Source organism: Phoca vitulina, unplaced genomic scaffold (assembly GCF_004348235.1).
Source record: "Phoca vitulina isolate PV1807 unplaced genomic scaffold, GSC_HSeal_1.0 scaffold55, whole genome shotgun sequence".
Taxonomy (NCBI): domain Eukaryota; kingdom Metazoa; phylum Chordata; class Mammalia; order Carnivora; family Phocidae; genus Phoca; species Phoca vitulina.
This window is the reverse complement of record NW_022589758.1, coordinates 7,430,715-7,453,270: the sequence shown is the minus strand read 5'-3', so window position 1 is coordinate 7,453,270 and position 22,556 is coordinate 7,430,715. Positions and strand designations below refer to the sequence as shown.

Below are 22,556 nucleotides of genomic sequence, written 5' to 3'. Positions count from 1 at the left end.
TCCAATTATGGGGGGGTGGGAGGGATGGGGTGACTGGACACTGGGGAGGGTATGTGTTCTGGTAAGCGCTGTGAATTGTGCAAGACTGTTGAATCTCAGATCTGTACCTCTGAAACAAATAATGCAATATATGTTAAGAAAGAAAAAAAGAAGAAGAAGAATGTAGCAGGAGGGGAAGAATGAAGGGGGGGAAATCGGAGGGGGAGAAGAACCATGAGAGACGATGGACTCTGAAAAACAAACTGAGGGTTCTAGAGGGGAGGGGGGTGGGAGGATGGGTTAGCCTGGTGATGGGTATTGAGGAGGGCACGTTCTGCATGGAGCACTGGGTGTTATGCACAAACAATGAATCATGGAACACTATATCTAAAACTAATGATGTAATGTATGGGGATTAACATAACAATAAAAAAATTAAAAAAAAAATGAAGTATCCAATTATAACTGTGGATCTGTTTTTTCTTCTTGTTCCATCAGTTTTTACTTCAGAGCTCTGACGTTTGGTACATACATCTTATCAGCAATTTCTGTGTCGTCTCTTTTGAAATGTCTATGTGCTCATCCATTATATTTTGGTATTTTTAAAATACGAAGGTAATAGTCACATAGTACAGATTAACACTCTGCTTCTCATATGTTTGTTGCAAGTATTTATTTTTCCAAGTTTGTCATCTGTCTTATACTTTGTCACATTTTTCAGTTTTATGTAGTGAAAGTCAATTGGGATATTCATTTGTATTTTATTCCATATTTTTAATACTTAAGTCTTTCTACATCTAGCAATCATTTTTTGTCTATATTTTCTCATGGGTTTATTTTCCACTTAAATAAAAGATATACTTAAAATTTTTTAGAAACAACAGGTAGTGTTCTATCATTATTTTCCAAAGGTTTTACCAGGTGTCCCGATACTATTTATTAAATGACCCTTTTTTTCTCCAGTGTTTTTAACATATTGTTTTCTAAATAATCCTATATGCCATAGCCTATTATAGGCTGTCTTCCACTAATCTACATTCCAAAACTCAGTGTATTTATCACCATAATTTACTAAAACAGACATTAAGAATTCAAATAAAGTTAATTGGAAAAAATATGTAATTAATTAATCTACGTTCTCATTTTTAAAAAGTTAACCTCTTTGTGAGGAACCAGCTTTAAAAAATCTATTCTTATGGAAGTTTTCTAAAACTGGATTGTAGAGATGTTGCAAAGGTGTATCTAAATTTACTAAAACTCATTAAACTGTACACCTAAAATGGGTGAATTTTATAGAATGTAAATTAGGCCTCAATAAAACTATTTTTAAAAAAGATGTAAAATATAAACACTTCTAAGACAAATCGTTTTTAAAAAGTAACTAAAGGCCATTTTTGCTGCACTGAAGCATAAAAATTGGCATTTTAATTAAGAATTCAACATGCTTCTGGCAAGAGTAGAAAGAGTTTAGGTTCCTAGGTTTGAAAAGGTCAAAGTCTGTTAATAAAATCTAAAAACTTCATTCAAAAGTAATAAGATGAAATATAGCATTATTTTTCCCATAAATTTGATCTTCAAAATATATAAAAGGAAAAATCTATTTGATGACTGAATGCCTATAGCAAACTGAATTCTAAGGCATGTTTTCCACTTTCCTGACCATTCATATTTCAAGTAAGACAAGTTTCTAGCTCAAGATTAAATGTCAAGAAAACTGGGGGGAAAACTCTAAACATACACCAAAGAAAACACTGATTTTTCTCTTGTAGTGAATTCCCCTAAAGTTTTTATTTTAAAGGCAGATCATGTATAACCATACTAAAGAACACTTATCCTGAAGATATTAATGTTTGGTATGATTATTTTGGCTATACACATATGTAAATAAATGAAGACCGACAGACAGGGTTTCAATCTTTGTGAGTTACCAAAGATGATTACTCAATCATGACTTAATGATCATCTAGATAAAGAAATAGATCTCTGTAGAGTGCATGAGCACAACCAGTTCATAAACAAAACAAAAAAAAGAGAAGTTTACTCTTCAGTCTGGAAACAAACAAACAAACAAAAAAACCCTAAGCTAGAGCTCAGGCTACTTACAAAAAAGAACACAGTGACTCCAAGTAAAGGAAATTAAATTCATGGCAGGAAAGCTTTCTGATGCCAGCAAGTTTAAAAAAAAAATCCTTGGCTCATCAATAAACAGCCATTACAGGAACTATCCTATTTAGATCTTAAAAATTAAGCAACTGTTCCTCTTAAATCACCATATGGATAATAAAGTGCTTATAACTCTTTCGAGTGCAAAGGTTTATGACCCTATAAGAAAGTATTCTTTTGTATGTTCTTTTCAAACAAAAGTATTACATTTATGGAAAAGTTATTAATGATTCAGAAATGCTAAACAAATTAGAAGCCAATAAGGAAAGCTAAAAAGCTAAGAAGTTAATAAGGATATCTGGAATGCCTTACTATTTCTCAGGTTGGCCCTGCTGAGCCTGAGTGCAGTCCATGCACAGTGACAGTTCTAACATTAGTGCTTATCTCTGCAACAAGAGGTGCCAAATGAGAGCAGTGAGCATGTGAGAGGAAAGAAGACCAAGCAACAATGGACAACAGTATCTGGTAGTGTCTGAGGTAGATTGGTTTTTGTAATTTTTTTCCTGGTATACAATTAGTTTTTGTCCTATAGTTTACCATCATGGAAGAAGAAATCAGTTCAACCATTTTTTTTGGATAAGGCAAAAGATTTCAAAGAAAATATTTTTGCCTTGTCACTTTACTCTTGTGCCTTAAACATTTAAAAGGTTTTCAATGACATAAAAAGATATCTCCTTGATCTCTTCAAAATAGAATAGCCTTGAAAGGTATTTTAGAAATAATTAGAATTAGGCGTTAATGCTAAAAAATGAGAGGAAATAATGAACTTTCACTATAAGTAACAAAATTAACTTTTTCTATAAATAATACTTATGAACATTGTTAATGATGTTACTGTACAACGTGGTATATACAGTGATCTGTAAACCTCCAAGTATAGATTGACTTGGCAAAGCCATATAAAACCACAGGAAAGATGAGGTGTGAAGAACAGCAGGATGTAGGTTAAAAATAGACAAGTAAACCATGCATTGAAAATAAACAGTAAAGCTACCAAATGTGATTCATCTCAGAAGCTTTTCCTCTGGGAAAGTCTGCTACTTCATTCAAGTAAATATTTAAAATGGGAGAACAAAAAAGCAATTTTGTTACCCTTAGATTTTGTATGACTTAAGAAATGTAAAGAGCTGTTTTTTTTTTTTATTATGTTCAGTTAGCCATCATATAGTACATCATTAGTTTTTGATGTAGTGTTCAATGATTCATTAGTTGTGTATACCAACCTGTGCTCATCACATCACATGCCCTCCTTAATACCCATCACCTGGCTGCCCCAAACCCCCACCCCCTCCCTTCTGACTCTCAGTTTGTTTCCTGGAGTCCAGAGTCTCTCATGGTTGGTCTCCCTCTCTGATTTCTTCCCCTTCAGTTTTCCCTCCCTTCCCCTATGGTCCTCTGTGCTATTCCTTATGTTCCACATATGAGTGTCAGATGCCCCTCAACAGATGACTGGTTTTTGAAAATGAATTTTATTTGAATGAAAGCTCCACTGAAATTGAAGGTTTTGTGAATTATAAACATTTCCCCCCTAACTTTTAAGTCTCAAACATTCAAAAGGTTGGGGCGCCTGGGTGGCTCAGTTAGTTAAGCGACTGCCTTCGGCTCAGGTCATGATCCTGGAGTCCCGGGATTGGGTCCGCATCAGGCTCCCTGCTCAGCGGGGAGTCTGCTTCTCTCTCTGACCCTACCCCCTCTCATGTGCTCTCTCTCTCTCTCTCTCATTCTCACTCTCTCAAATAAATAAATAAAATCTTTAAAAAAAAATTCAAAAGGTTTTTACTTTTTTTTGAGAGAGAGAGAGATAGAACACGTGCGTACGAGCAGGGGTGGTGGCAGAGAGAGAGAGGGAAAGAGAGAGAATCTTAATTAGGCCTCATGCCCAGAGCAGAGTCCCATGCAGGGCTCAATCTCAACCCTGAGGTAATCACCAGAGCCGAAATCAAGAGTCAGATGCTTAACCAACTGAGCCACCCAGGAGCCCCAAAAGGTTTTCAATGATATTAAAAGATATCTCATTGATGCCTTCAAAGTAGAATGCTAACTAAATTTTCTATAAATAAAAATTCTATATAGTGATTTTTAAGTATCCAGGCCAAAACCAGAAAAGTGACACTCTTGTTTAGCACTCGAAGAGAAATACCAAAATGAAAATAAATGTTTATATATGCTGCATTCCTAAGAATAAGTTCCTCAAAATATTTAATTATTAGTCAACATTTAAAAAGGAGATGTAGCATGCTAGACAAATGACTTTAGGCAAGTTACTTACTGTTTCATATGTAAAATGGGGATGATACCTGCTTTATGAGAATTTAGTGAGTTGATATATATGAAGCATCTAGTTCAGTATCTACAACTAAATTAAAGGTTTTCACCTATTCTTTCTTTTCCTTTCTTCCCTTTCAAGTGACATAAAATAAAAATTGCAATAAACCCATATCATATTGCTATGCATGCAAGTTCTCCCCAAAATGCAATAGAAAATTTAATGCCAAAATATTTATCACTGTTTCTTTAAATTAAAATAAATCTACACCTACAGATCAAAATATTAAGAATTTTTGGTCAATGTCATTTCTATGGAACTTTTATAATTAAGTACCTAAGTTCTAAGTTCTTCAAAACAAACAAAAATAAACAAGACAGGACACATTCTTACCTTTTATAATGAAAGCATAAAGAGATTAGTTTTCCTCTTACACTGTTGGTGGGAATGCAAGCTGGTATAGCCACTTTGGAAAACAGTGTGGAGGTTCCTCAAAAAATTAAAAATAGAGCTACCCTATGACCCAGCAATTGCACTCCTGGGTATTTACCCCAAAGACACAGATGTAGTGAAAAGAAGGGCCATATGCACCCCAATGTTCATAGCAGCAATGTCCACAATAGCCAAACTGTGGAAAGAGCCGAGATGCCCTTCAACAGATGAATGGATAAAGATGTGGTCCATATATACAATGGAATATTACTCAGCCATCAGAAAGGATGAATACCCAACTTTTACATTAACATGGATGGGACTGGAGGAGATTATGCTAAGTGAAATAAGTCAAGCAGAGAAAGTCAATTATCATATGGTTTCACTTATTTGTGGAACATAAGGAATAACATGGAGGACATTAGGAGAAGGAAGGGAAAAATGAATGGGGGGGAAATCGGAGGGAGAGATGAACCATGAGAGACTATGGACTCTGAGAAACAGACAGGGTTTTAGAGGGGAGGGGGGAGGGGGGATTGGTAGCCCGGTGATGGGTATTAAGGAGGGCACATACTGCATGGAGCACTGGGTGTTATATGAAAACAATGGATCGTGGATCACTACATCAAAAACTAATGATGTATGGTGACTAACATAACATAATAAAATTTAAAAAATAAAAAAAAGAGATTAGTTTTGTTCTAGAACTTAAAAAAACTAAATTTATTTAGAGAAGGGGTAGAGAGTTAAATAATGATTCTACAAGTAACTAACAAATGTTGTTAGTGTTCATCCTTTGATGTTATTTAGAAGGAAATAAGTTGGATATATTCCTCATATGGCTTTGGTGAACAAGGTCAATTAATTATAGAGTATTAGTGCTTAGAAGAGAACTTCAAATTCTGCAGGTTTTACATCCTATTCTAAAAAGAAAATAAAAACAAAAGTTAAGGTTCAAGATTACCCAGGACTAAGAGGCAGAGCTGAAATTCAACTCTTTCTCAGCCTTCTGCTCCTTTGCACTATTTCATGATGCATTTTGGCCAGGATTCACAATAATGACCATGGAGAACACTGCTCTTTTGGCTATTCTAACAATGATTAATGTGTTTTGTTTTCTGTGTAGCTTGTAGGACACAATGAAACAAGAGGACATATGAAGTGTTGTCTTGTGTTCTTGCTGCTACCTAGAAAACATTTTTTTTCTTTGAAAAGAATAAAAATATAACCTAAATACACACCCACTAATAATCTCTGATAAAAGTCTGGGTTACTGTCAGGAAAACAAACAGCCTAAACATTTTACCTTGCATAGTTACAGAAAAAGTCCTATTATATTTAAATTGATTTCAGGACCTTCTGAAATTTATATTAGCCAAGGAACAGTTAAGATATTCATATAATCCGTGGCAGAGGAGGAAGCAAAGTTAAACTCCCAAATATAGAAGTAGTATTCATCATTAACCTCTCTTCTTTCCTATCACCACTAAAAGATTAAGAATCTATGAAAAAGGGAAGTTAACATTACACAAACTGTTCTGAACTACAAACAATTTCAGAAAAAAATTTCTTCAAAGAGGAATTCTCACTTACCTTTAATTCATAACCAACTCATGCATTCCAGTTTTCATGACTTCTAAATAAAATCACTAACCCGTTGCTAGTACGGTCACATATATCCTGATTCCCTCATTCACTACACACTTTCAGTCCTCAACCTACCTAATCACTCAGCAGCATTTGATCCTACTCACCACTTCCTTTCCCCCCTAAAACTCTTTACTCCCATCTTAAATGTTCTCAGAAAAAAAGGTAATTATATGAGGTGATGGATGTATTAGCTAACCTTACTGTGGTAATCATTTCACAATATATATGTGTATCAAATCATCATGCTGTACACCTTAAACTTACATAGTTATTTGTCAATTACAGCTCAATAAAGTTGGAAAAAATAAAATACTTAAATCTCAAAAAAAAAAAAACCGAACAACCCACAAACAAACAAACAAACAAAAACCTCTTTACTACCTTTGCTTCCATGACACCACTCTCATCTAATTCTCTCCTACCTCTTTGGTTATGCCTTCTCATTTTTTTTCCCACAAGCAGCACTTCTACTCATCCTTCAGTTGTTGGTGGTTCACAGAGCTCACTCCTTATCCCAGTTCTCTTCATTTACTCAAAAATACTTATTGAGCACCCACTATAGGCCAGGAACTCTTCTAGATAATTGTGACAGCAGTGAACAAATCAGATGAATATCCCTGCTCTCTTGAAGCATACATCATATAATCAGACAAAAAAATAATACATAAGTAAATGATATAGTGTTAGAAAGGTATAAGTCGTACAGAAGACAAACAGAGCAGAATAAAAGGAATCCATTCTAAAACTCTCCTTAGACCACCATATTAATACATCCATGACTTTATCACCTATATTTTAACTATTCCCAAATCTCTATCGGTCATATATTTTTTCTGAGCAGCAGTACTCTAAAGACCTTTTCACAATTTATCATGCCTCACACTCAACTCAACATTCATCTTCCACCATAACTTATTCCTGTTTTGATAATGGCAATAACCATCCACTGGGCCAGCCAAGTCAAATACCTAGATGCCTCCTGTAGTCTATAGATCTTACCTGTCCCAGAATCTTATTTATCTGCATAAATATCTCTAACATTCTTCTATTCTCACTTCTGCTCCTCTAATTAAAAACCTCAGTAAATAGGAGAATCAACTCTGTTGTCTGATGCCTGGGCTGAATCATAGTTCCACCGTTTACTTCCCATTTGGTTTTGAATTTAACCTCTGTAAGTGCTAGTTTTCCTATCTGTAAAATGAAGACAACACTCCTAGGTTTGCTTTGATTAAATGAGTGTGGCTGGAAGTATTAGCATCAAAATCATCAACAGTAGCAGCAGCATGATTAATTCCTAAAATAGCCTCTTAAGTTAGTTTTCCTTCTTCCATCCTTACCCTTCTTTAATTTTTCCCAACACTACATACAGCCCTAGTAACCATCAAGATCCACAGGCCTAAACACAATGACCCTACTAAACAGGTTCCAAAGGCCTTTGGCATAAGTCCAAATGCCTTAGCATGTAAGAAAATTCTTTTATCCTTCTTTCCTTTTTAAAACTTAAGCTTGCTAAAGTATCATCATTATAGGCAAGCCAGCCTGGAGCTGAACTTTTCTGTGAAAGATCTTCAAAATATAAACTTCAGTTTCTTTTTTCAATTTACAGTTTCAGCAGATGATTTTAAAGTTATCACAAAGTTGTCTTTTTTTTTCTTCTAAGTACATATTTCATTTTTATGGTCAAAATATTAAATGGCCTTTGATTTAATCAATCACCATGGTATGATGGAATACAAAATAAGCATTGTGAAAACCTTTGCAGCAATGGAAGCCAAACAGATGATTTAAATTATTTCCTTCAGGCTTTTTATCACATTTTCTCTTCCTATGAAACAAACACAAAACACCATTGATTGACTTCATGGATTGTTATGTGGCTGTTTGTATATGTTTTTGTATGTGTGTGTATACTCATATGTGTTTGTAGGTGAACTGGCACTTACTAAAAGCATCTTCTTAGATGATTAAAAAAATGTCACCATAAAAAATTATGTAATACAATAAAATGTCAGAAACTATCATAGTGTTCTAGAAGCTATTTATATGATTTTGTAAAAAGCCATATCTGCCACTAAAAAGTAAAAACATTCTATTATTCATTTATTTGACAAGTACTAGTGTGAAAAGAACATAAAATGAAATTTACTAAATACAATTACTGAGGTAAAGCAAATTCACAATTATAGAGCAGGTCATAGTGTAAGAGGATAAACTAAAATGGAGTATGTGTTCTTTAAGCTTTATAATTACTGAGAAGCCTTCTGAAACAAATATATTACATTACTTAAGGACTAAGCCATATTTTAAATATATTTTACTTATTGACCATTATGAAACTTGCAGAATTTATATAATTAAAGTGCAACTACTTTAAACATTGATAAAAGTAGTTTAGACAATTATGAGAATTAAATTTTAATAATGTCATAATGCAAAAGAAATATGCTGTCTACCAATTAATTATCAAAAAGCTAATAACCCAGGGCTTAGTATTAAGATTTGGATTTAGTATCATCATATTATATGTTATTATTAATATATATAAATTTAGATAATATGAAGTTAAATTATCTTAACTTTTACCTTAAAAATACAAATATTTTATTTTTAAGGCCTCAGATTTTTAAAAAGCCAAAATATTATATATAATGTATATCCCACTGACATTTACTCAAGAAAGAATTCTAGTAAAATTGTATATTACCAGAGTTTCTTATGAGAATAAAATGTACTCTAAAATTTGGTTATTTAACCACCATAACATAGTACATATCCCTTATAAAAAAAATTCTAAAAATGAAAGTAAAGAGCTTAATTTTTTAAAAAAATTGTAATTTGTTTTACCATTACAATGTTTAATCACATATTTTAATATTTTTTTCATTTTATATCATGAAAACTTTTGTTATCTTATGTGTTCCTAGACAAATAAAAATTAACTAGAAAAAATCTAAAACTATGTTTATGATATTCAAGATTGTGCAATGTGAGTAATAATAAAGAATGAATTTAGCAAGGTAAGGAGACATGCACTACATACTATTAAAGTGTCAGTGTCTAATTAGCCATTGAAAACAGTAAATAGAATCCTAATGCTCACACCCTTAAATATGACCAATTAATACAATGAATAAAGAAAATTAGGAGATAAAACAGTACTATCAATCTTGTTATGACAGCCAAAAATGACTTTGCTTGTAAAGCAGTTAAGGTATTCTGAAATAGTCAGGGACTAATTATTAATTGGCTACTTAGATATAAAAATTTACAAATGATTAATGTCTATTTGATGATACCCCTATATTGTGATGAATCATAATTAGACATTTGTAACTTGATATTCCTCTATCTGTCCAATTCTTTCACAAGAACACATGAAATACTGTTATATTCAAGATAGTGTCGAGGAGGATTACTTATGAAACATGTGGAAGATTTTACCTGTCCAACCAGGCAAGCAGACTCTTGGCTGCTCCTATCAGATCCACAACCGAAGTCAGAAAGTCATTTGGCAATTTTCGGCTGGTTCTCCCATCATAATGGCCACTCCTTCTCCTCCCTGTTATAAAATTCTGTAGATTTTTGGCAGATGCATTCAGCTTGTGAGAAAGGGTTTTTAGATTTTCTGTTTCCAAGCCATAATTCTGAATTATAAAAAGAGAGAAAACAAATATACTTGAAGTCAATATTATATTCATTCACTAAAATATTTACTAAGTATGTTACTATGTACAGGCAACAGAATTAGTATTAAGTTACAAATGACTAAGGTAGGATTCCTGGCCTAGCAGAGCCCACAGTCAAGTGAGGATCTGGGTAAATGTAAGATAAACAAATTACAATAAAATGTGTTAAATGCTAATATGAACATGAAAAGATGAGGGCATTATATCTTGGAAATATACCACGCAAGAAATAAAGATTATTAGGACTCATAAGTGTTTTTTTAAACCCAAACTTACGTTCATTTACTTGTGAAAATCATTTTTATCAGTAATTATTTTTTTATTAAAAGATTTTATTTATTTGAGAGAGAGAGGGTGCATGCAAGCGTGAGCTAGGGGTGGGGCAGAGGGAGAGGGAGAAGCAGGCTCCAGGGAGCCCGACACGAGGGCTCAATCCCAGGACTCCGATTGGGATCATGACCCCAGCTGAAGGCAGACATTAACTGGCTGAGCTACCCAGGCACCCCAGTAATTATTTTTTATTATCTAATCTATTAGCATATGCATAGTCATGAATGTAGATGCTATGAAAAATTCTGCTTTCCCAAAGTGAGCAAAGAAAGCACAAGCTAACGATAAAATGAAAAAGAAACAAATCATATGCAATATAGCTTTATTCTGTGTCCTCTCCATAATGACTCACATAAGAACTTCTTCTATAATATGGTACCAGAAAAAAACTCTAATTTCTCAGTGGAACCAATACACTTTTTCCTTTTTATAATACAAATTATGAAACTGAACTTATTTTTATTTTTTGTCATGGCTGCACTAGCTCACAGTCAATTACGAAGCACATGGAAAACAATCATACTGGCTTTTTGCTAAGTTTGTTTTCTTATATTTCCTTGGTCTCATTTTTGAATTTGCAGTAATATTTACTATTTCACCTTAAATATTGTGTCTATAAATTAATGTAGAAAGAAGTTATATGAATCAATATAAATAGCTTTTTATTTTATTTTATTTTATTTTATTTTTTTTAAGATTTTATTTATTTGACAGAGAGACACAGCGAGAGAGGGAACACAAGCAGAGGGAGTGGGAGAGGGAGAAGCAGGCCTCCCGCCGAGCAGGGAGCCCGATGCGGGGCTCGATCCCAGGACCCCGGGATCACGACCTGAGCCGAAGGCAGACGCTCAACGACTGAGCCACCCAGGCGCCCCATAAATAGCTTTTTTAAAAAAAACACACACACACACATTCAATACAAAACACTCTAAGATCTCCACAAATAAACTTTAGGGACAGATTTCATAAGTTACAATTAAATTTTAAAAGAGCTAATTGTGAGTTGTAAAACACCTCCAAGAAAGGCTGGTTAACCTGCTCAAAAGATGACTTTCATCAAATTACTTAGCAGCATGTATGTTATCATCATGTGTAAAATTAAAAGTATTATTACCTTATAGTAAAATCATAAAACCCAAAGAATTTTAGTTAGTTTCTGAAGCCCAAATGAATTCTAAGTTTGATTTATCCTCCTTTTAGAGTTGAGGACAATGAGGCACAGGGATTTTCTCTGTGCTTACAGAGCTTAGAGTAGACAGAGTTCAGAATGGGACTACAAGTCACAAGGCCATATGTGAGGGGATATTTAAGCAAAATGGTAGATAAAATACTAGGGGTATGAAAAAGGGAAGCAAATGGCACAATATATTTAGCTGTATTAAGTCAACAACCACTGGGTAACTATGAAATTTAAGTTTATTTCTTCTATGGTAATTTAAGAAAAGAAACTTGGAGGAGAAAAAAAAAAAGGACTAGGGGAGGGTTTGGACACATAAACATTAAAAACCAAGTATGTATAAATAAATACCAAAGTTATGTATGTTACCATTGAAGGTCTCATAGTGATAAAAGTCTGAATGTTCTTTGCTAAAAATTTACATTTTTTATTAAAGAACATTCCTTTTGGAGCCATGGATCTCTTTTTTTAAAGAAACATAGTATATTAAATATTCAGTACTAAATTTGAATGGCAATATTCTCTTAAGTCAAAACGTTTTGTTTGCACAAATAAAACAACATTCTATTCAGATTCTCTTGCATCTGAGCATGGATTATCTGTGAAACATTTGGGAGATTTTATCCAGCTTGTCAGTATATTAAGAAGGAAATCCTTTTGAGGCGCCTGGGTGGCTCAGTCATTAAGTGTCTGCCTCTGCCTTTGGCTCAGGTCATGATTCCAGGGTCCTGGGATTGAGCCCCGCAATGGGCTCCCTGCTCTGCGGGGAGCCTGCTTCTCCCTCTCCCACTCCCCTTGCTTGTGTTCCCTCTCTCGCTGTGTCTCTCTCTGTCAAATAAATAAATAAAATATTTTAAAAAAAGAAGGAAATCTTTTTATAAGTTTATTAAAGATATTCTCTAATGACTAGATAAGAACAATTTATAATTATATCAACTTATTTTTTAATTTGGCTTGAAACAACAGAAATTTTTTCTCATACTTTGGAGATCAGAAATCCAAAATCACTACCACTGGGCTAAAATCACAGTGTTGGCAGGTCCATGCTTCGTCAGAAGGCTCTGATCCCTGCCTCAAGAAGAATCTGGTGGCTGTTGACATTCCTTGATTTGTGGCCATTATAACTCCTGTCTCTGCCTCTGAGGTCACATGGCCACCTCTTCGGTGTGTACCAAATCCCCCTCTGCCTCTCCTTCATGAGGACATTTGTGATTGGAGTTGGGGCCCACCTGGATAATCAAAAATAATCTCCCCCCGTAAAGATCTTTAATCACATCTGAATATGCACTTCACTCACTCGCTGGAGGAAGGGAAAGGCCTTCTCCAAGGTCAGGAACATGTGCTGGTCCCCTCCAAAGTTCATTCTCAACTGCCCTTTGGAGACTATATGAACTAAATTTTTTAAAAAGATTTTATTTATTTATTTGACAGAGAGAGAGCACAAGCAGGTGGAATAGCAGGCAGAGGGAGAGGGAGAAGCAGGCTCCCCACTGAGCAAGGAGCCCGATGTGGGATTCGATCCCAGGACCCTGGGATCATGACCTGAGCCGAAGGCAGTTGCTTAACCAACTGAGCCACCCAGGCGACCCTGTATGAACTAAATTTCAATGACACATCTGAAGTGCTTTCCCGAAAGTATTTTCAGAAGTTTTCCCCTGTGTTAAAGCATCTTCCCTGAAGTATAAAAGTATTCTCATTTTTAATTTTTGTGTATTAATGATTTTCATGAGGAAACATTTGTTTATAAACATAATAATTTCTTAGAGAAGCTCAAATGATAATAGTTCATTAGAGAGGAAACTAATCAATCAACCTGTAATGTAACTTTCATTCTATAGCCATTAGTTGCCATACAACATTAATTTCTCTTTATATATAACACTAGCATCTCAATATTTTCTTAGAAAAGGTCAGAATAATTTAAAAAGAATAATACACATCTTATAAATAAAAATATGAAGGCAAAGTAAAAATACTTTGAAGCCTTCAAAATTTAAGATAATACTAAAATTATTTTTTAAAATACAACTCAAGAATTAGGGAATAAAAAAATCTTGTGGAAAAAACCTTTGGAAGCATACCCTGAGAGAACTTCTCCTAACGTGGAAACCTACTAAAGAAATACCCTACATGGACCAGAGATGAAAAATGAGGACAGTGGAATGCAGTGGGCAAGAAGAGACAAAAGATATGTAGTAGAGGATGGAGAGGGAAATTCTTAAAACTAATTCTAGTTAAACCAATAAAAATAAATAAAATAAAACTAGTTAAACCAATAACTCAAAAGCATTTTTAAGAAAATTTTCTAAGACCATGGGGCGCCTGGGTGGCTCAGTCAGTTAAGTGTCCGACTCTCGATCTCAGGTCAGGTCTTGATCTCAGGGTTTTGAGTTCAAGCCCCAAGTTGGGGCTTAAGTTAATAAAAAGGAAGAAAATTCTGTAAGACTATAAAAATAGGTTAGAAGCTCGTCTGTATACAAGTGTCTATGTGGTACTATTTTAACACAAGGAATAGATTAGTTGATCTCAAGTTAATTTTTATCATCAAAGTTCTCAATTCTAAGTAGCTCAAAATCAGTTACTGACAACACATAGATCTTATTTCCTTCATGAAAGCAGATGGTGTGCTGTGTCTCACTAAGTCACCAGTAAATCATGCTCCTGTGCCTACTACATCAAGAAGTGACAAGTGAATGATGCACCCCTTTGCTTTGGTCCAGAAGTATGCAGACAATAAGTACTGACTCAAATTTTATTTTTTAAAAGTTTTTATTTAAATTCCAGTTAGTTAACATACAGTGTTATATTAGTTTCAGGCATACAGTATAGTGATTCAACAGTTCCATACATCACCCTGTGCTCATCACAACAAGTGCACTCCTTAACCCCCATCACCTATTTCACCCATCCTCCCACCCACCACCCCTCTGGTAACCATCAGTTTGTTCTCTACAGTTAAGAGTCTTTTTTGATTTGTCTCTCCTCTCTCTTATTTTTGTCCCTTTGATTGTTTTGCTTCTTAAATTCCACATATGAGTGAAATCATATGGTATTTTTCTTTCTCTGACTTACTCCACTTAGCATAATACACTCTAGTTCATCCACATAGTTGGGAATGGAAAGATTTCATTCTTTTCCTTATTTTTATTATTTTTATTTAAATTCAATTAGCCAACATATAGTACATCATTAGTTTCAGATGTAGAATGTAATAATTCATCAGTTGCATATAACACCCAGTGCTCACATCACATGCCCTCCTTAATGCCCATCACCCAATTTCCCCAACCTCCCCCACCTCCCCTCCAGCAACCCTCAGTTTGTTTCCTATAGTTAAGAGTCTCTTGATTCCATTCTTCTTGATGGCTGAGTTAATATTTCATTGTATATACACAGCACTTCTGTATCCATTCACCAGTCGATGGACAATTGGGCTCTTTCCATAATTTGGCTATTTAGATAATGCTGATCTAAACATCAGGGTGCACGAATCCCTTTGAATTAGTATTTTTGTATTCTTTGGGTAAATACCTAGTAATGTGACTGCTGGATCATAGAGTAGTTCTATTTTTAACTTATTGAGGAACCTTTACACTGTTTTCCAGAGGGGCTGCCCAGTTTGCATTCCCACCAACAGTGCAGGTTTCCCTTTTCTCCACATCCTTGCCAACACTTCTTGTTTCCCGTGTCGTTGATTTTTGCCATTCTGACAGGTGTGAGGTGGTATCTCATTGTAGTTTTGATTTGCATTTCCCTGATGATCAGTGATGTTGAGCATTTTTTCATGTGTCTGTTGGCCATCTGGATGTCTTCTTCGGAAAAATGTCTCTTCATGTCTTCTGCCCATTTTTTAATTGGATTATTTGTTTTTTGAGTGTTGAGTTTTGTAAGTTCTTTATATATTTTGGATACTAACCCTTTGTCAGATATGTCATTTGCAATTATTTCCTCATTCTATAGGTTGCCTTTTAGTTTTGTTGATTGTATCCTTTACTGTGCAGAAGCTTTTTATCTTGCTGAAATCCCAATAGTTTATTTTTCCTTTTCTTTCCCTTACCTCAGGAGACATACCTCTAAAGAAGTTGCTATGGCTGATGTCAAAGAGGTTACTACCTATGTTGTCCTCTAGATTTTTTATGGTTTCAGGTCTCATATTTGGGTATTTAATCCATTTTGAGTTTATTTGTGTGTAGGGTCTCAGAAAGTGGTCCAGTTTCATTCTTTTGCATGTTGCTGTTCAGTTTTCCCAACACTATTTGTTGAAGAGACTTTTTTCCCATTGGATATTCTTTTCCTGCTTTATCAAAGACTGATGGACCATACAGTTGTGGGTTTACTTCTGGGTTTTTTATTCTGTTCCATTGATCTATATGTCTGTTTTTGTGCCAGTACCATACTGTCTTGATGACTACAGCTTTGTAATATAACTTAAAGTCTGGAATTGTGATGCCTCCAGCATTGCTTTTCTTTTTCAGGATAGCTCTGGTTATTCGGGGTCTTTCTGGTTCCATACATATTTTAGGATTGTTTGTTCCAGTTCTGTGAAAAATGCTGGTGGTATTTTGATAGGAATTGCATTAAATGTGTAGATTGCTTTGAGTAGTATAGACATTTTAACAATATTTGTTCTTCTGATCCATGAGCATGGAATATCTTTCTATTTGTGTCATCTTCAATTTCTTTCATGAGTGTTTTACAATTTTCAGAGTACAGATCTTTTACCTCTTTGGATAGTTTTATTCCTAGTATCTTATTGTTTTTGGTGCGATTGTAAATGAGATAGACTCCTTAATTTCTCTTTCTGTTGCTTCATTATTGGTGTATATAAATGCAACAGATTTCTATACATTGATTTTGTACCCTGTGACTTTACTGAATTCCTCTATCAGTTCTAGCAGTTTTTTGGGGGTCTCTCGGGTTTTCCACAGAGAGTATCATGTCATTGGCAAATAGTGAAAATTTGACTTCTTCCTTGCCAATTTGGATGCCTTTTATTTCTTAATGTTGCCTGACTGCTGTGGCTAGGACTTCCAGTACTATGTTAAATTACAGTGATGAGAGTGGGCATCCCTGTCTTGTTTCTGACTGAATAGGAAAAGCTCTCAGTTTTTCCCTATTGAGGATGATGTTACCTATGGATTTTTCATAGATGGCCTTTATTATGTTGAGGTATGTTCCCTCTAAACCTACTTTGTTGAGAATTTTTATCATGAATGGATATCGTACTTTGTCAAATTCTTTTTCTGCATCTATTGAAATGATCATTTGGTTCTTATCCTTTCTTCTGTTAATGTGATGTATCACATTGATTGATTTGTGAATATTCAACCACCCTGGCAACCCAGGAATAACTCCCATTTGATCATGGTGAATGATTTTTTTTTAATGTATTGTTTTATTCAGGTTTCTAGTATTTTGTTGAGGACTTTTGCATCTATGTTTGTCAGAGGTAATTCTCTTTTTTAGTGGAATCCTTATCTGGTTTTGGTATTAGGTAAGGCTGTCCTCATAGAATGAATCTGGAAGTTTTTCTTCCTTTTCTATTTTTTGGAGTAGTTTCAGAAGAATAGGTATTAACTTTTCTTTAAGTGGTAGAAGTCCCCTCTGAAGCCATCTGGCCCTGGACTTTTGTTTGTTGGGAGATTTCTGAGTAGTGATTCAATCCCTTTCTGGTTATCGGTCTCTTCAAGTTTTCTATTTCTTCCTGTTTCAGTATTGGTACTTTATATGTTTCTAAGAATTTATCCATTTCTACCAGGTTGTCCAATGTATTGGAATATAATTTTTCATAATATTCTCTTAATAATTGTATTTCTGTGGCAGTTGTTGTTATTTCGCCCCTCTCATTTGTGATTTTATTTATTTGGGTGCTTTCTCTTTTCTTCTTGGTAAGTCTAGCTAGAGGTTTATCAATTTAATAATTAATTCTTTCAATGAACCAGCTCCAGGTTCAATGATCTGTTCTACTGTTTTCTTAGTTTCTATATCATTTATTTCTCTTCTAATTTTTATTATTTCCTTTCTTCTGCTGGCTTTAGCCTTCATTTGTTGTTCTTTTTCTAGCTACTTATGTGTAAGGTTAGGTTGCTTGTGATTTTTCCTGCTTTGAGGTAGGCCTGTATTGCTATATACTTCCCTATTAGGACCAATTTGCTGCATCCCAAAGGTTTTGGACCATTGTGTTTTCATTTTCATTTCTTTCCATGTATTTTTAAATTTCTTCTTTGATTTCCTGACTGACTCATTCATTGTTTAGTAGCACATTGTTTAACCTCCATGTATTTGTATTTCTAAATTTTTTTCTTGTGGTTGACTTCTAGCTTCACAGTGTTGTGGTCAAAAAAGGTGCATGGTATGATTTCAATCTTTGAACTTGCTGAGGCTTGTTTTGTGATCTAATGTGTGATCTATTCTGGAGAATATTCCATGTACACTTGAAAAGAATGTGTATTCTGCTGTTTTAGGATGGAATGTTCTGAATATATCTGTTAAGTCATCTGGTCCGGTTCTTCATTCAGATCCTTTGTTTCTTTGCTTATTTTCTGTTTAGATGATTTGTCCATTGATATAAGTGGGGTGCTAATGTCCACTACTATTATTGTGTTATTATCAACTAGTTCCTTTATATTTGTTATTGTTTTATATATGTGGCTGCTCCCATTCAGGAGCATAAATAATTAAAATTTTTATATCTTTTTGTTGGATTGTTCCCTTTGTGATTATATAGTGCTCTTCAATGTCTCTTTATACAGTCTTTGTTTTAAAGTCTAGTTTGTTTGATATAAGTATTGCTACTCCAGCGTTCTTTTGATATCCATTTGCATGATAATTATTTCTCCATCTCCTCACTTTCAATCTGCAGATGTCTTTAGGTCTAAAATGAGTCTCTTAGAGGCAGCATATAGATAGGTCTTGATTTTTTATCCATTCTGACACCCTATGTATTTTGATTGGAGCATTTAGTTCATTTACATTCAAAGTAATTATTGATATATATCTACTTAGTGCCATATTATTACTTGTTTTGTTGTTGTGTCTGGAGATTTCTTCTGATCCTTTCTTGTCTTTGTCATTTTTGGTCTCTCTTTTCCACTCAAAGAGTCCCCTCTAATATTTCTTGCAGAGCTGGTTTAGTGGTCATGAACTCCTTCAGTTTTTGTTTGTCTGGGAAACTCTATCTTTCCTTCTTCTCTGAGTGATAGCCTTGCTGGATAGAGTATTCTTGGCTGCAGATTTTTCCCATTCAGTACTTTGAATATATCCTGCCATTGTCTTCTGGCATCCCATGTTTCTGTTGAGAAATCTCCACCTACCCATATGAGTCCTTCCTTTGTAAGTTAGGGACTTCTTTTATCTTGCTGCTTTTAAGACTTTTTCTTTATCACTATATTTTGCAAATTTAATTACAACATGTCTTGGTGTTGGCCTGTTTTTGTTGATTCTGATGAGAGTTTTTTGTGACTCCTAGATTTGGATGTCCATTTTCCTTACCCAGCTGAAAACTTGTTATTATTTCTTCAAAAAAGTTTTCTGCCCCTTTTTCTCTCTTCGTCTTCTGGGACTCTCATAATACAAATGATATTATGCTTGATGGAGTCACTGATTCCCTAAGTCTATTCTTGTGTTGCATAATCCTTCTCTTTTTTGTTCAGCTTCATTACTTCCTATTATTTTGTCTTCTAAGTCACTAACTCATTCCTCTGCTTTTCCAGCCTGTTTATTGCATCAAGCCTGTTTCCAATCTTGTTTATAGCATTCTTCATCTCTGATTCTTTTTTAACTCTTTTATCTGTGTGGTAAGGGTCTCACTGATGTTTTCTATTCTTTTCTCAAGCCCAGTGAGTATCCTTAGGATTGTTGCTTTAAATTCTCCATCAGGTATGTTACTTTTATCAGTTTTGCTTAGATCTCTGGCCATGGCCTTACCTTCTTCTTTCATTTGGGATAAATCCCTCCATCTTAGCATTTTGTCTAAGTCTCTGCCTTCTCTGTGTTAGAAAAGCCAGTTATATCTCCTGCCCCTAAAAGTAACGGCCTTAGGAGGAAGAGGTCATGTAATGCCCAGGGCCTGGTGCTTCAGGGAATGTCTCTGGTGTGTGCTTCATGTGCTCTGCTGTTGTGTTCTGGCTGTTCTATCCTTCAGGCCAGTCATCTGCAGGGGCTCTCCTTGCCTGCTATGGGCAGTGTTTAGTCCCTGGTCTGAATATGGAGAGTTTTAACTAGGTGTGCCCTGGTCTGCTTGTCAAATGAGACCTGACACCAGCTCCACCAGAACTGAGGCCCCGCAGGACTCTCTGGTCCGGAGATGTGGTGTGGACAGGGGTTTGTGCTGGTCTTCTGTGGGAGGGTCCCACTGCGCTGGAACTGAGGCAAACTTGACTGAGAAGGGCAGTCCTGCCAGAGTGTGGTGAGTGGGGCTTGGTGTAAGCAAGTTAGGCAGCCAGTGTCCCTGCTGAGAGGTGGGGGAGGGAAATGGCACTAGCCAGCTCCTTTGCTCCTAGGGAGAGAGATGTCTCTGTGAAAGCTGCCTCTCAGGGATGTACTCTGAATGAAAAATTTCTTCCCTGTCAGCCCTAGGCATTCTTCAAATTGCTAATTCCAGGCTGTCTTCCCCCAGGTTGTTTGCCTGCCTTCCCCTCAGGAGTAGTGCAGTGTCCTCAGGGCTCCATTCCAGCCAAGCCAGCTGATCTTTAAAACTCTAGGCTCTAAGCCCTGCTGGTTGCAAGACCTCACAAAATTCAGCCCCTCTCGTTTTCCAAGCCAGTGGCTTTGGGGAAATGTTTTCCTTGTGTGTTCCCTTGTGTGCTCCTCTCTCTGTAGCCCTTCTCCAGGACCATGGCTCCCTCCCCTCTGCAGCACCCTGATCTGTTTCTTCCCTAAACCATGTCTTCACACTCTTACATTCTTTGATGTGGTCTCTTTTCTCCCTTTAGTTGTGGAGCTTGTTCTGTACCCCTTTTGGTCGATTTCTGGGGGGTATTTAGGATGACTGAATAGTTATCTAGTTGTGTTTGTGGGATGAGTCCAGGGTCCTCCTACTCTGCCACCATCTTCCTCTCCTACCTATTCCCTCAACTTTTAAAAAGTGCAGATTTATTCATTACAGACTTGCTTTGTACTGGATATGCATGGGACAAATATGCATTACTACTGATTTGGAAAGAACTACATCAAGAAAACAAAAGCTTAGACATGAAATGTAGTTAGCTATTTTCTTTGTCCTATATGTTACATATTTGTTTACATATATGTCTGCCAGGAACCAGCTGTGGCTACACTGATTCAACATAGCCAGTCTATTCTTAAATAATTGGTGCTAAGTTCTTACTGTTCTTCTCTTTTAATTACATGCATGCAAAAGCACAAAAAAGAAATGAAGGCTACACTTAACATTTTAGAAGATCAAGTTGGCTGTATCCTCACTAGTGGTGAATTCTCTAAATACTTAACAAAATATTCAATATTGGCACCACATATTTTACAATGTCAATGCTATTTTATTCAGAGCTCTTAATTTGATTGCATCATGTAGCAGGTGTTTAGGTTTTATAATACTTTGCTTTATAAATATGAGTGAGTCGTAAAAGGACTGCTTTAATGAATATTTTTTAGAAATGAATTATTTTGAGATGAATGAACCAAGCAATTATGTTGCAAAGAAACAAATCCCAGCAATTGCAGACATCTAAATTTTCATGCAAAATACCTATTATATGAAAAGTACATGAAGAATGAAATGAAAACTGTTCTTATCCTGTCATAAATGATTCACTTATACTTCCCAATAACAAGTTGCATTGTCAGAGCATAAATTAAGGGCTATACATTGATATTTTATTTATGCTTTACTATTTCAGTTAATATACTGTACTCTCTATTGAAGCATACTAAATGATAGAGTAACAGCAGGAAAGAGTTAACACACCTCCAAATCATGAACAGCTTACTTCTGTCTAGAATAACATGGTACAAACAATATAGTTGGTGCTTAAATAAATATATGTCGTATGAATGAACAAGTTCCTAAATAAACCTTTGATTTTCATCAACTGCCATAACATTTATTCCCCATCAGGACTAACTTTAAAATAAGGCAGATGAAAATATTCCATAGCTTGAAAGAAACAGAGGAATTTGATAGTTTTTCTTCTTCTTCCTTATACTAGGAACAGAAAATTCAGAGTCAGAGTCAGAGGAAAAAATTACAGTTTTCTGGGAAAAAGCAGAGAACTTCATTCAGCAAGATAACATTAATTTAATATCCTTTATGTGCTAAGCACTGGGCAGAGAGCATAAAAAAATCTAAGCAAAAAATTATAATGTGATACCAAACATAAGTTGCCTTTCTTCTTATCACTTCTCATTATGCACCAGCCAAATCAAAATTATCATTTTTCTCTGAACATTTCCTATTCTTTCACAATTCTGTCTTTACACATGATATTTCTTCTGCCTAGATAACTTTCCCCAACTTTTTGTCTGGCAAACATCTACTCACCCTGCAAGTCCCAATGCAAATCCCACCTACACTTCCCGGATCCCCGCAGTAGTGTTCATCATTTCCTTCTGCACTCCCTGAGATTTTCTTTAAATCTGCGTAATCTTTTAATGACTATTGTCTTCTTTACTGGACTGTATACATCTTAAGAGCACAGACTATGCCTTTTTAATCTTTGTAATTCCTGTGGTATCACTGTTTGAGCATGAACATATAATTGTTAAAAGAAGGAATAAAAACAGTAGATGTAGGGAAAAAAGTAGAAAGCCACTAGAGATATTAAAGTTTCAAAGAGATAGGGGCGTCTGGGTGGCTCAGTTGGTTAAGCGACTGCCTTCGGCTCAGGTCATGATCTCAGGGTCCTGGGATCGAACC

At 35.2% G+C, this 22,556-nt stretch overlaps 1 protein-coding gene across 5 annotated transcripts in view; it reads right to left on the bottom strand.

Moving 5' to 3' along the window:
* CNKSR2 (connector enhancer of kinase suppressor of Ras 2) overlaps nucleotides 1–22,556 on the bottom strand; it is a 277,726-nt gene that overhangs the window by 193,388 nt on the left and 61,782 nt on the right. For all 5 annotated transcript variants that reach the window (XM_032389505.1, XM_032389507.1, XM_032389504.1 and 2 more), the window contains exon 3: nucleotides 9,932–10,134. In XM_032389505.1, coding sequence (XP_032245396.1) covers nucleotides 9,932–10,134 — 203 coding nt within the window. The remainder of the gene's footprint in view (nucleotides 1–9,931; nucleotides 10,135–22,556) is intronic.